Source organism: Patiria miniata, unplaced genomic scaffold, assembly GCF_015706575.1.
Source record: "Patiria miniata isolate m_02_andy unplaced genomic scaffold, ASM1570657v1 HiC_scaffold_15, whole genome shotgun sequence".
In the NCBI taxonomy this organism is placed as follows: domain Eukaryota; kingdom Metazoa; phylum Echinodermata; class Asteroidea; order Valvatida; family Asterinidae; genus Patiria; species Patiria miniata.
This window is the reverse complement of record NW_024037053.1, coordinates 4813028-4828664: the sequence shown is the minus strand read 5'-3', so window position 1 is coordinate 4828664 and position 15637 is coordinate 4813028. Positions and strand designations below refer to the sequence as shown.

The window sequence follows — 15637 nt, the reverse complement described above, 5'->3', positions numbered from 1 at the left end:
ATTTTGCAGCCATTGAACTACCGTAGGTCATAAAGTCATGCAGTGATAAATCACATCATAAATCACCGGAAAATATGTGCCTAAGAATTACCTCATGTTAAGAGGTTGGTGCATGGCGGTTCCATTCTTTTGGAATTTTTTTTTTGTAAGTTGTGTGGTGGCTCAGTTTCGTTTCATATTGAGAGAACTATAGGACAGAACATTAGTAGTTTATTTTATTTGTTTATTTATATTTTTCTGGCAACTTTTTAATTTCCAAAGAGTGAAAAATCACTCTTTGTCTGAAACTAGGATCAGGGTGATTAAAAGGAAGTTTATTGCTTGAAGTTGGGCGTGTTTCAACTCGAGAATGTCTATTTTGAACACTTTGAATCTTAAAAAGATTTTTTTCACTTTAAATCATCTAACTTTCTGTGGTTGATCGAGTTTACACTCTTTAGCAAGAGAGAATGAAACCAAGGATTCCGCAAATCATTATAAAGACACCCATGGCACTGTGACTTGCAAGATTGAAGAAGTAAGGAGAGAGAATAGATCAAAGAAATTATCAGTTCAGAGGTGGGAGGAAAACCTCTGACTCTGCCGGGTAATATCGCTCAGAATCAGGCAGGGACTGAAAGACTAAACCCTGCTGGGATTCGAACCCGTGTCACTGGTGGAAGGCGAAGAAAGTATCACTACTCCAACCTGACTCCCTCATTTCATAAACATAAAAAATTCCCAGCCTATGCCAGATTCAGAGTGAAAAACATCCAATCCTTGGCATTTTTCATTGCTCCTGAACAACCCAAATATTTAACCTCTACATTCCTAACAGGTGAAGGTGTGATAATCTCTCAGACTTATCACACCGGCCTGAGATAAAACCTATCAGCGTTAATGTTAAACACAAAGTCAACTTGTTGTTGCAGCCAAATGACTCTGATAACAACCGCAAATATATCAATCTCCTTTAGCCTTAGCCGCAAAAGCCGCAATCCGGTGTGGCGTTCAAGTCAGAGCAGCTCACTTTGTCACTGTATTACCAGGTGGTCATTATTTTCAAGAGAGTTATGTCTATGGCTGCTCTGAAACTCCAGAAGCTAATGATGTAAGTGGACGTGCAGTTGCAAAAGGCCAAGTGTAGAAAGTCACAGAAAGCTTAGCTTCGTGTGAAACGATTACCTTTTAGAGTAGCCAACAACGTCACTCCCAACACACATTTGCCCAACTCCTTTAGTTGTATCTAAACAGTTGCCCAAGTGATTTCTAGGGATTAGCGAGGGTGATTCGTAGCCACCTGTTCTGAGCCACTTGTTGCGATGACTCGCCAAACGCTCCTGCCCTGACTTTATTGATCCGTTGCCCGGTGCATTACCACAGGAACTGTCTCTCAGCCTTCCTCAAACACAGGTGCTAATTAATTCGACTGACCACTTCTGTCCAAATTTGATGGGTATTGCGCAAATACTTTTTGGATGGTTTGCCGAATAGAGGTGAAGGGTTAAGATACATTTTGGCCTTTAATTTCAAATTTTCTTTTTTTGCTGATGGAATGGAATTTGAGGATTCTGAGGGATTTGTTCTGAGTCTGTGGGTCCAGTTAACGCAATCCAGTTTTGTTGAAGGGGAGGGGAGGGGCTAGATGGAGGTGTTTGGTGGGAGGGAAGTTGCCTCAGAATGACACTTGGTCACATTTAAGTACATTTAAATCCATATGTAACTGTTATCCAGGTGGCTTGTCAAAAGACCAGATTAAGTTGTAACAAACTCTTGGCATTAGACATGTTGATTGATGGTGGTTGTGGTATTGAGGATTTCCATTTTTCCAAGATCTGCCCTCGATATGTACCCCAGTGGAACCTTGTGAGTAAAGACGTCCCCCTCCCAATCCACAAGGAAATCTTTTCCAGATGAATCAGATTTCATCGCTCAGTCAACCAAAAATAATTCCAATGCAAGGCCCCTCTCAATTCAAACCACACATTTCTTGGGTTACACTGGAGCGAACTTCCGCTTGGATTTTAACCAATTTTCTTTGTACAAAGTCCTTACGAAAACTCTGACTCGACACCAGTAAAGGTCAGAACAAAATTCTTGGAACAACTTTCCCTACCCCCTCCTCTCGGAGAAAGTATATTCTAATCTTATTTTTCAAGACGTTCTGTACTTCATATTGTTTGGCAGATGTACAGTTCGGATAGTGCATCACCCATTTGACACACTTACGTTGGCATGACACTGTTTGCCGGAAATTTTATTTTAGTTTGAGGGAGGTTGCCAAGAAAAGTCCGTGTGGATTCAGTGATGGGATGACTGAATTAAAGGTGGAGAATGATGATGAGTTTGTGTTTAGCCATTCATCAAAGGGATTAGAGGAGGAAAATCTCGTTATTGAAGGGGTGTTTCTTCCAAAATTGTCAAATCTTCTTTATAGTAAAAACATGTAAACCAACATTTGTTTCAGCTTGGAAAGAAATACACACCTTGATTGATTTCAGATTGAAAAGAGGCAAAATATATGTAAAGTTCCAAAAAGCTTAAATTGCCAAAAGTCCAATCCCTGTAACATCCTTAATCCTTGCTGAGATTTGTCGCTGAGTGTCAGCCTTCTTTGAGAAAGGTCTTGGCAAGGGGTCAAGGATAAAATCGTTGTTCTTGAGTGACCCTCCCCCTCTCCTTCCCCCATCACTTCCTGTTGGAGGGGTCAGACCTAAGACACAGATGAACGGAGAAGGGACTAACAGATGACTTTACTCGATATCATGAACTCATGGACCGTCTACTGCACTCTGTGCCTTGGGAAGGGTCAGGGATACTATCTTGATGCTGCATGTAAGCCACCACCCCCCCCCCCCATTTCCTGCTTGAGACTAGATTGTTGGACCAATTTTGAAGCCACTCCGATCTACAGTGAAGGTGTTCAGAGGGACATTCATTGACCAAATGCATGTACCATGAACCATCTATTGGACTCTGAACTATCTTGCTTATGCCCCAACTCCACCCTCTTGTTTCCTGATTGAAAGTATCAAACAGTTTTCACTGCTATGAGGGACAACTTCTGACCCAGTATCGTGGACCATCTATTGGACTCTGTGCCATGGGAGTGGTCAGGGATTTTATCTTAGTTCCAAGTTTGCGACTGTCACTTCCCGAGTGTAACTGTCGGACTATTAAGAAAGGAAGTCAAACCCTTTTCAGACACTACTAACAGTGAGGGGGCTGGGGAAATGTTTTGCCCCTATTTCTTCTAGCTGCACCTTGGGCGGGGTCATGGATAAGATCTTTGTGTCTCGTTTCCTCCCCTTCATTCCCTCGTTGATAGATTTGAAAGAGTGGCTGGGTTATTATCAAGGCACTAAGAAGGTGAAGGGTGGAGAATCTAGGTGTGTGAAGGTCAGTACATCCCGCAGTTTCCTTTATCTAGAGTTTGTGTCCTGTTCCGGAAATCCTCCAGGAAGTTTTTCAGAAAAACCTTGAGCTTCAAAATCGTTGACAGTTTCGCCACATGGTCCCCACGGCAGTGTGTAACACATTTTCTAGGTAGCATTTCTTGTGTGATGTATGTCACCTCCAGTGATTGAAAGACCAAAAACAAAGCCTCAAATTTCAGGAAATTTCTCTGACCTTGGACGGCTTTCTATGTAATCCTGTTTGACGTAAAACAGTGCAGTACTGTACTGTTACATGAATGATCCATGATAATGCAATGGATTTATAAATGTACACTTCCTCACATGATCTGCCGTAAAACCTTCAATCCTGAACTGTATTTCCCCGAAATCCACCAAATCCAGCACCTGGGTTTAAAGATTTTGGGATAGTCAGGATAGAACACGACATTCAAGTCCTCATTCTGTACTAAGCTTAAGGTTATGCTCTATTTCATGTTCAGAGAATTGCTTACTGCAAACTGCAAAAGTGATACTGAATAGAGTTTTGCAGACTCAGGAAGAGTCCAACAAAAAGTCAAGCAGGTTGTTAACTCTCTTAATTGCGGCAGTTTCAAATCAAATGGTATTCCTGCCAAATCTTAACATTTGATTTCACCCTGGAAAGAAAAATTAGTCTTGTAGTCGTGAAGTCATGGTTTTAGACATGAAACAGCGGTTGACATTACTTCCACTTTCTAGGCCTCCAAGTGTAATATCGATTTGATGGGAAGTTATGGACAGAGGGGGTGTCTACCGGGTCCGGGTGAACTTGAAAAGTGAAATTAGACAACAGGTGTTCCTTAATATCCCTAGCGACTCCAAAGCACATCAAGTCTTGAACAGTTCTCGGAGGCTGTTCTTATGAAGACACAAGCAGTGCTAGTGCTGGCCTTCATTCTGCCTGACATTCAATGCAGCTGCTGGCAAACATTCCTTGAGATAAAAAACTAATTGCTTTTTAAATGAATGCCAATTGTAAGAGATTACTCAGGGACAGACTTGTGGTTTTTCATTACTTCTACTTTGGGGTTTGTACGAGTCATTTTTAAAAGTAGTTTGAGTGTAAACATTCAGCTTAAATTTGTATTTTAACTTTATGACTAATTGAGGTTCATGTAAAAAGAGTTTCACTGATACTTCTTGTGTGGTTTTAACATATTCCTTCATGGCCTAAGTTTTACTCTCACAAAACTTTTCACAAAACTTTTCCTGAGATGAGCCCCCTTCAAATTAAAGGTCATTCACATGAGTGCCATGAAAAAAAAAAAAGAGATTGAAATAAAATGGTAGTACCGGTATGTCACAGGTGATTTAGATTAAATTCAGACATAGCTCAGGGAGAAGTCTGTCGGTCCGTGTCAACCAGTCCCATAGCGGAGGATTTTTGCGTATTCATGACCCATTTTGGGGTCGGGTTTTTTCACAAACATTTCCCCTTGGCTAGTCAGGGTAAGGGATGTGATATTTTGGGGCTGTAATGAGGAACGAATGGTGTGTTAAGTAGGGGAGAGGGGTGTTAGTGAAGGGGGAAATTGGTCCAGTGGGCTGGTTTGTTTGTGGTTGGAGCTTTGCGGTTAAAGTTCATGACTCGTAAGCCTGCTGTGCTAAGTAGAAGTCTTAATTCCATTCACCATTTTCCAGTTTCTTTTACCGTAATTGTAGATGTACAGAAAAAGGTCAGCTTGCAGTATGCTCAATGCAAATAAAATGAATTTTTTTAAAGATAAACATGTATAGCCTAGGCACACAGTACATCAATAAATAATGCAAGTTTTTGATATCTGTAATTCATAGTGTCAGTGAAGTTATTTTATCCATTGCAGTACATTACAATGTGAAGTTTGTCCTAAGCACATGTGAAATTGACAAAATGATTCAGAAGTCAAGCCTGAAAATACTGTAGAATCTTTTGGTGATTAAGTCCTGTAGCTCATAAAACTCTTTATTGATCTGAACCCCAATAACTCTGAACTGACCCTGTTGCAGGGCCCGGGACATAAATGGATGTGGGTAATTTGTTAAGACCCATTAATTGAAATACTAGCAAGATGATTGTGATTGAGACAATTACCGCTCTCTGACTTGAGCAGAAAAATGTTTGCTAATGTACAAGCTTGAAAATTACCAAATGCCAACCGAATACCGATCGAGTTTGAATTGCGTGTTTGGTGAGTTTTCCAGCGCAACATGGATGTCTGATAATGACTCTCTCATAGTTCCTGCATGCCCCATCACGATGTGAATGATCGGAATGAACCGCAGAGCCCGAACCCCGGAATGCCAATTTCCTTGAGATTAAAAACAATCAGCGTTAATTAATGTTGCGGTCACGGAAGTTGTGGTGGGTTGTAATTGGATTGTCCGGTCATTTATGCTTGATTGGTGTGACCTCGGGAAGACATCCGATTGTATGCTTTGTCAAGTGAGACACGAATGTGCAGACTTTCATTAGATAGGCCATAGGACTATGGGCTTTGTGTGGCACTCTTGAACGCATTGCTGCCGTACTTCTGGCACTCACTGGAAGACACTATGAGTTTAAGTTCATTCAGATAAAAATTATCCATTGTATCAATTTCATCAAATTATCAACTACAGTTTAGTGAAGATATCGACAGTGAAGATGTGTCAACTATAAACCATTGTCATGTAGCATGTAATGCATTGGTCTTTCTCAAATGACATCACTTCCTACAGATTGGCATGTGCATCATCATTTTGGGAGTAAAATTTTCGTGACGCGCATCGGCTATGTTGTGTTTAGAAGAAATTTTGAGCAACACACACACCTGTTTAGAACATTTTGCACACTGCGCTCACACGCACCTGATGGTGTTGAATACGCAGTTGTAGTTTTCCTGTGAAGATGGCGTCCTATGAAGTAGTCCAGGTCAAAGGTCATTCAGGATAAAATTGCTGACATGATGTTACGCGATGTTACCGGAACACCCATTCTGCTTGTAATTAACTGGTGAGCGTCGTGCGCTCGTCTTTCTGTGTGTTTGTGCACCTTCGATGAGCGTTTGATTTTTCCGAATTACCCGTGACCTAGTATCATTGTGCGCATGCGCAGTTGAAAAGTTCTATCAAGCTAGGGCATAGTTTTACCAACCACTTATATTCCAACTGTGTGTTTGTCTGTCCGTCTGGCAGTGCTTTTTAACTTGAAATGCACTTTTGGAATCCCTTGGGGTTTGCATTCCTACACTTCTTGTGTCATCGAGAAGTCAAAAGTCCACTGTTTCAAGTCAGTCATTGGCCTGAAATCGCGGCCATCACAGACTCCACACATCTAGGCCTGCCCAGTAGAAATCTGACTTGATCCATAACATTGGCCAACCTGCCCCTTTCGCACTCTTTCACACACACCAGGGCACATCAGTTCAACTTGTAAATATTGTGTCTGGGACTGGGAACATTTGAAATGTTTGAGTCTCGTCACATTCCAGCCGTTTTGACCCTTTTGCACCTGTGGAAGGTGTTAGAGTAGCACTGTCAGGGCATGTCACATGTTGCACCTGTTTTAGGGGGTGTAGATTAAAGTCATCTTGCGAGTTTTACAATTCTGTGGACTCATTTATTGAATTCTGTCATTTCAGATTGATCTCCTCTGCAACAGAAGATCTATAAGTTGTTTAAATTTTTGATGAAAGAAGAGCCTTTCCCTCAAATAAAGCTCGACTTTGAGGCTCTGTTGTTTCCTTTGATGTTATCAACTAAATTTCACTGTAAGCAAAGATTAGGCTACTTAACTTACAAGAAAAGTGAGGAAAATACTTTTTCCCACCATTGAATGCTATTTTGACAACGTTTGTCAGACATTTCCTGACAACTCAACAATTTCGTTCACCTCTGATATCCATGACAACTCAAAAGCAGCCCTCAGACATCACAGACGAGAAAATAAACAGCTTCCATATGAAGCAACAAGCTCTCAGAATGCAGGGAAAATCAGTCTCCAACATCCAGCAGTCATTTCTAGTTGACAGCCGGCAAACTAGGCCAAGGAGGTTTGGGAATTTTAAGAGCCCAACATTCAAGGGTCTGAAAATGTGTTTTAAAATGCTGAAATCTGGGTTAATGGTTTATGAGAGGCAGTTGGCAGATATCGCTAAGGTAGGAGCAAGGATGGTTGACATCTAGGTGAGGTAGAAAAGTACAAACTTGAGGATCTAATGGATGGAAACAGGTGTAAAACATTAAAAACGATGTTGTGTACCACATTGAAACATTAACCTATTAAGTCCCTGTACTGCCCAAAACCGCCCCATCTCTACTCCTTGAAATGTCCGGAATGCCCTGCCTGTTACTCCCTGTAGCACCCAAAACTGCCTAGCACTGTATGGTTGTATACATTCATTAGGGAATAAATACAATGTAGTACAATGTAGTACAATGTAATACAATGTAGTACAATGTAATACAATGTAATACAATGTAATGCAATGTGGTACAGGTGCTAATGGGTTAAGTGAGAGAAACTGCAAAAAGAAACAACACCGGCCTTTCAGTAACCAGAGTATTACTGAGAAACTTACAAAACTTACACCTCTTTACTTCAGTCTCAGTTTTTTCAGTCACATTCCCTACAGATAGTTACAAGCCTTGCAACCCAGACACAGATGTTCATCTGGTTCATGTGGGAAACTGTTCTTAGTACATTGTGTGTGTAAAACATTATACAGTTGATAGAATTGTAAGAATGGCACAATTTGTGAAGGATACAGGAAATACGATGGACTAAGCAGACAGCTGGAAGCTGTCTGCCACATGTGATGATCTGGAAACCGCATGTTTTCAATCGTAGAAGATTCACTCTCATTGCTGGGGTAGGCATTTCAACCAACTGTTTCTACAACAGTCTTCCACTGTTGAGACAGATTTTAATAAGGATCAAAACAGTACACCCTCCCCAAATTACTGTAGCAAGAGCTCAAGTTGAACATCTTGTCCGTGCAGCATACATACATGTACTATGCCAGTAGTCCTTAATTGTATGGAGTAGGCGTAATAGTTCATGTACCTGGATTGCAGTATGATCGATTTTGCTCCAGTGTGACTCGCAGTTGAAAAGAGAAAAAGTAAGATTGATGTGTTGATACCAGCCCAACACGTACCAGCCTTAAAGTTCCATTGAGACTGTTTAACAGGATAAAAGCTATCGTTATACCCACAACCCACCAACGATTACTGGCATGAATGAATGGTTCACCTGTCTGTGATATGCAGAATTTCTCCTTACAAAAAAACTTGATGCGAAGTTAAAAGGCTTTGGCACCTGTTGAGGTCACGAGAGTTCAACACAAACCATGCCATGCCACCCCTTCCCCTTCATAACAGGACCGTAATTTGTGCTAGAAATCCTCTCATCAAAGCTTCATTTGTTAAACTGTCATAATAAAAAGAAATAGGGACATACAGTCCTGGGTTTGGCGATAGAATTAGAATCTAGGTGAGCGGTAATCTGTACAGGAAGTTTGCTTTAATACTGGTTCTTTTTAGTTTCTTTTTATGGGCAGCCTCTATGGGGTTAATCAAATAACGCTCAGTCAGGTTTTTTTCTTCAGGGAGTGTTGAAAAGTTCACTCTATTTTTGGTACTGTGCCCTGGCGATGAAAAGTTACTTTGTAGGTTTTAACTGGAAAGTTTGTAAATATTTAGGATACATGTGGTTTGTGGTCCAACACAGGCCACCTTAGTCGTGAATACCTGACAGAAACTTGGCAAATCTGTCCTCTATTTTGGGGAGCCCTGTAAATTCTTATACAGCATTTGTGTTACATGGCCAAAACATTGTTACTGTAGTGACATTCAGTATACAACATGACAGAATTTCTATCTTAGGAGCGCAGTGCATCTAAAAAGGTCAGAGGAAATGTCACTTAATCTTGTGGATGTGTAAAGTTTCATTGTTAATGCTTTGTTAATGTCATTGTGACCCTTGTTGAAGGTTATTGGGCTTCGTTGCAGCTTTGAGTTGGAATCAGCGCGGATTGGAGAAGAGCATACAGTAAATTAACGAGTTAATTAAACAGGTGTTTTTGGCGTAGGATGTTTTATTAATAAATCTGGAATGAGACTTTCAAGCCTAGTTCTAGCAATTCTTGGATTCCTTCCAATAACGATGTACCAAATGGTTATTTTTTTTATAGAGCAGAACAAAAAGTACTGGGAAGTTTGACACAAGAGCAAGCTTGTGGGTAGTTTATAAACACTTGTCAACATGTAATCCTGCAGTGATGTCATCACTCATCCCATCAAGTCACTCACATGAATCATCTTCAAATTTTGACTGCCGTTCACTTCCAAGAGTTGCACAAGAAGCTTCCCCGAGGGCGCTGTTCTCAATTCTGGATTCCTTTTGATAGATCTGAGATAAGAGAGCCCCTTTAATATACTTTAAAAATTACATCCCAGTCACTGACTTTTTGATTTCATTTTGAGCTGCCGAGTTTTATGACCATTTCTAAATTTGTCTTGCGACCTTCAGCCAGGAGACTTCCTGTGCCATAATCCACAAGTCTAGCATCAGAATGACTCACACAGAACAAGAAAAACTCTACGGTCTGCCCCCTGTTTTACCCTAAAAAAAGGAGGGAATTGCAAGACAATGAAGGTTGAGAATCTCGACCCAGGTGAAGGAGGGTCATCGGAAGTAAAAAATTGTCCTTTTCCGAATTATACAATCAACCGTCTTTAAAGGGGCTTGTATGTGTTGCTCTTTGTGTTTTGAGACCCATGTCACTGATGTTGTCACTTGCCTTAAGGCGGGGCAACACTTGTACTTTCTTGATTAATTCATGAAATCACATGGGACTTAAGGAAAGCAACTGTTCAACATGATTCTTAAATGTGTGACTCATCAATGTGATGACAAGTGGGAGGTTTACTAACATGTATGCTACTGTGTTGAAAGACATTCAAATAGTATATATTGAAGATGCGTAGCTATTCTGTCAAGTCAGTTATTATCTAAATGTTTCTTTCTTATTTCTTACTTAGATTCTGATGAAGTTAAAAAAACGTGGTGGATGACCAACAGTGACTTTTCCTTTGCGGAGCAAGTGATGAAGAAACACCCTCACCACAATCATCACCACCGTCACCCTCAGCATCACCATCAGCATCACCACAAGAGGAGGCGGAGAAGACGTGAAGTCAGCAGCATGTCATCAGAACTCAACGTCGAGACCTTAGTGGTGGCCGATAAACTCATGAACAGTTACCATGACGACTACATCGAGTCTTATCTCCTCACACTCATGAATATTGTAAGTTTGGGAGGATGGGCATATTTCTGCTGTATTGTCAGAGGAAGCTGAAAATAAGTTGAATTTCAAGGTTTTATTGGGATGCTAATGACTGCCGCTTTTTAAAGCTGGCTCCTACTTAAGGTAAAATTTAGAGTGAAGCAAATTTGATACAGAAATAGCAACTGTCACAATGATACTGTAATTGTTGACTTCTGAAGTTTTCTTTGCTTCTATTTTGGCTGAGTGTGATCCTCAGAGACTTTACCTAATATCTAGTGGTGAAATTGGATACCTTTTCTAAGACTTGGTGGACAAAACGTTCTCTAAGATATTCTGACATTTTCAAACCGATTGAAATATTAGTCCTAAAATACTTTTCACCCTCTAAAGAAGTAGTGCTACCCTACTTTGGTGAAGATCAGATCCAGGTTAACCCCAAAATTATTAAATTTTGTGCTGAATGATCCTCAAAACCGCCAATTTGAAAGAGTGGCGTTACACTGAGATCTAAATCAACCTTCTAAGAAGCACCGCTCCCAAAATATGAGAACGACTCCCAAATGCATCGACCACAGAGCCACCCAGTAGCATGTGGGTATACAGTCTCACGATTGAGGCCCCTGATGCATAAAACAAGTTAACCTTGCCCCAGATTTTCCACACCCACAACATAAATGCGCCCTTAAGATTATGAGCGTTCCATCCGCGGAACACACATGGGGAATGCGGCTAGTATCCGCCCATTGTTGGACTTGTCAGCGTTCGAGATCTCGAAACTACAACTTGGTGTAGGCCGCTCCAAGTTGACAGACTTATAGGTGATAGGTTCTAGGATACTTGCTAAGTCATCATTACTGGATGCTGATTGTTGAGCCGACTAATGGAGAAGTGTTACTCCCATTCATGTTCACCCGGAACAATTCCACAAATCACAAGTTATATTTAGCAACAGTTAATGCATGATTCACAGAACGTCAGGCCAGTATACTGGCTATGGCTACGGCTAGCAGTAACGCAGTGTCTATGGGAAGTGGTTGCAGCTGCTTTCATAGGCATGTGTGTAATTGCAAGCCGTAGCCGTAGCCATTCAGACACAGCCTTGCACTTGTACCATCCCAATATTGTCTTAACACAGCCCATCATGACTTGGAAGTTTGTTTTATTGATTTATTTCTTGAAATTAAACTTGATTGTTCTGCAGTAAGTGTGCAGGCTTTGTAGTGAGGAACCCAGAAGACAGCTGAAGAGAGAAGCTGTAATCAAAATATTCAGTTTTAGAAGTAGAAAGAAACCCCAACAGATTTTTTGGAGAAACCCACAGAATCAGGCAGGGACTTAAAACCCAATATGGGTAATTCTACAAGTACAGCCTGTCTAAAAAAAAATAGTACAATCGAAACCAATTTTTTTTTTCAATATTAAATCTCAACATAAGTAAGTCGTTTTGAGCATCACATTAAAGAAAAAGACCAGGCTTTCCAATACTTTTTGTTTCATCTCATTTGCTTTTGTCAATCCAGAGATACGGTAACTCCAGTTTACTGCGGAACACAAAAATCGAGTTTGTTTCTTTTGCCAAGTTGCAATCTTTTGTGAGCTTCAAGACAGCATGGCACAGTACTCGAAACAACTCTGCCCATGCATAAAAGTGGCACAAAATCGATTTTGGTGTATCGCACTAAATTGATTATATCTCTGAATTGACAAAAGCAAATAAGATCAAACAAACACTATTGGAAAGCCCAGTCTTTGTTCTTTAATATTATGCCAAGTAAGAATAACTTATTTTGAAATTTCATATTTAACCAATTTTTTTTCTGAATCATTTTTTTTGGAGACAGGCTGTATAGGGTCCAAAGTGTGACATTTTTCCTGTCTTTGTTACATGTACCTTGGAACTTTGTAATTCGCCATTCAAGTATCATTCAAACGATTTTTTGTATGTGACCGGTAGGCAGCTAGTTTTGTATTCATAATCACAATTGGAACATGACTGCATTAAGAAGCCCATTCAGAATTATAAAATCATAAATGTCAGATGTAACAGGGACAGGATGAAAAAGGACCGCTAATTCATAAAAAGACCCTTGTTGACATGGGTAGGATGCCTATACCACCCAGGTGGGAACTTTCTTTTGAAATTTCCAAATTTGCATAAGAGTTGTTGGATGGTTACAATAGCTTGAGGTTTGCGGTATCACTGTATCTAAAAGAACTACTTCACTTCAGAACCACACATACAAAAGTTATTATTTTTCACATAATACCACCATACCACCAAAAACCTCAACCAAAGAGAAACCATTTTTTGCCGATGTGGGAGGCTGGAATCTAAAAATACCCTTTCAAATTTCACTCCAGTTTGTGCACTGCAAAGTAAACGCAGACGTAAAATTGTGCCTGCCCCACTTCCATTCATTAGCAGTTTAAACGTGATAAAAAAGTTTGAAATGTGGTTTTGCCAAAGTTCACATCGGCTTTCCTCCGCATTTTCCTGCAGTCTGCATCAGATACAGCAATAATGCCAACTTCCAGAGCCTACGGGCTTAGTGTAGATATTTCAATATCCCTGACCTATTTTCTAGTCAGGCTGCGTCAAAGACGAGGCTAAGTTTACTGCTGTAAATGTCACTCTTTTTCATAATGGCCAAGTTTTGTCTCTTATCCCTGCATCCTGGGTTAGCTTAGAGTTCAGTTTTGCTTTGTAAAGTGTGCCAACTATTGTGGCCTGTAGCTGTGTTGGTGGTTTGAAACTGTTTCTGAAGTCTTTAATAACCAAAATGCATGGAATTCTCGACTGAAATTTATGAGGAAATAATTCTTTTTGGTAACGGACCAATGAAAAATTTACCTGCATTATTTGAAAATTGTTTTTCCCTTTTTGAGGTAGTAATGAATCTTTTTGAGGGGATAGCAATATCGTCTCTCAAATTACAGAAAAACAGATGAGAAAATATTTGACAAATTCAAAACAAAAGCAAAGTTGGACAGGTATGTGGAGTGTTTATCCACTGTGTACCTTCAATTGGTTAGATGTCCACTTATTGAAGCACCAACATTGCACCTGACACCCAAGCTCTTAAAGTTCCACTTGACCGGTTAACACATTTAGTGTCAAGTGGCTGACATGTCCCCATTGTTTCAGACATATCCCCATTGTTTCAACCACCTGACAATGCTTGATGTGCCATTAATATGAATGTCAGAGTGAATAGTGTTTACATAAACAGGAACACTCACCAACTGGAAAACAATGAGAATGAGTTAAGAACCTCAAAGTCACTTGAAATATTGAGATTTTAATCTGCAAATGTTGGTTCTCAATGCAAGTTTTCCCTCCACCAGCCAACCAGACGCATTGCCCACTTCAAAGATTACGTGCCAACATTTCAAAGACGGCTTCACTTACAAAAATTTAAACTGTCAAAGTATCTCAAGATGTTCACAATGTCTTTCTTTGGGTAAAAAAAATTCACCATTTCAAAATGATCAAATGTCATTGGTTTAAACTTTTTTGGGGTCTCAATGCCAAGCTTTTTGACTGTACTCCTACCTCCTCTGACCAGTTTTTTTCTCAAGGACAAAAGCACAGCGAGCTATTATATCCTTGTCAACAGAATTCCTGGGGCTTTGCTCATGCAAACAAATGAAATGCCCAATACAGCTACTTATTCCTCCATCATGATACAGCATCCTAGATGACCATCAACAGTTGTTATTCAATGTAGCAGTATTGTCAAAGTTTAGCCAAACATTCCTGGCCTATGCCACTCCAAAACTCCCTTCCTAACGATCTGAAGAGCATTTCTGTGAAAGCCGGGCGTTTCAGCTACGTCATCATGCCGCTTCTCAAAAACCCTCACAGCCTACTTCTCAACAGCTTGACACCATTTTCAGGAGAGAATGCCTAGTTACTTGATTTCCATTTTCATTCTTAGCTTTTGAACGATTTTGGAACGTCACAATTCAGAGTGAAAAAAACAGATATCATTGACCCAAAGTGATGTAGCGGGGAATTATAGGGTGGATCAAAAAAAGATCCCAAACTGTTCGAGTGATTGAAGACAAATGCAGCATATGAAAAAAAATGCAAGTTTCTCTTTGACTTACCCATCTTAACCTCCGTGATTTCACAACTATTTTGTTTATTGTTGGTAGGGATCCAATTTCATTTCCTTATATTTTCCCGTCTCTTCGTAGTTGTCTCAAGACCCATCGTCTCAATAGAACAAAACAAAACCAAGTTCAAAATGACGAAGTAAAAAGAAAAGTGATTTGATTTATGATTTATATGGATGAAGTTTTAAAGGTGTTTTTGACTTGCTTCCCAGGGCTACTGTTTACAGTAGCCAGGTGAAGATGACAATGCCCATGAACACATCCAAAAAACTGTCTGGTCTGTATACAACCCAACCTTGACCTTGATAATATTACACTGCGCAACAGACTGCATAATGGCCTCACAATGTACTTCTAAAAACAAACTCACTTGTTGTTAGTCCATAAATGACACAATCAATTTGGCTCATGTTCTCCTAAATAATCTCATCCATGTTGCGCTCCCAATTTGTAATATATTTTTATTCATTGTTTGGTCAGCCACATGGTTGAAAGCACTTTTTATTTAATGTGATTTTATTTTACTAAGTGGAAAGTTCCCTGCCCATCAATTACTTGTACTTTGAAAGTGATTGAATAACACGCTTGTTTCCTGAATGTTGAATCATCACCTAGTTGAACTTTTGTAACTGGGTCAGAATTAAGAAAGAGACAGAAATACATTGTAGACAATTTGGCTTTTACTTTTGTACTTCTTAATAAAAGCCTCCCTGTTTCTCTTTCACTGCTCTGTTATCAAGAAAGCAGTGAGCCTGTCATTTACCTTAACAATGCTCAGTGATCGGTCAGTAGTTTCTATTATTGACCTCAAGATCAGTCAATAGTTTCTATCATTGACCCCTACTATTG

At 40.0% G+C, this 15637-nt stretch overlaps 1 protein-coding gene across 3 annotated transcripts in view; it reads left to right on the top strand.

The window, feature by feature from the left end:
• LOC119722529 (A disintegrin and metalloproteinase with thrombospondin motifs 6-like) overlaps positions 1-15637 on the top strand; it is a 71327-nt gene that overhangs the window by 27961 nt on the left and 27729 nt on the right. For all 3 annotated transcript variants that reach the window (XM_038192701.1, XM_038192702.1, XM_038192703.1), the window contains one exon: positions 10419-10687. In XM_038192701.1, coding sequence (XP_038048629.1) covers positions 10419-10687 — 269 coding nt within the window. The remainder of the gene's footprint in view (positions 1-10418; positions 10688-15637) is intronic.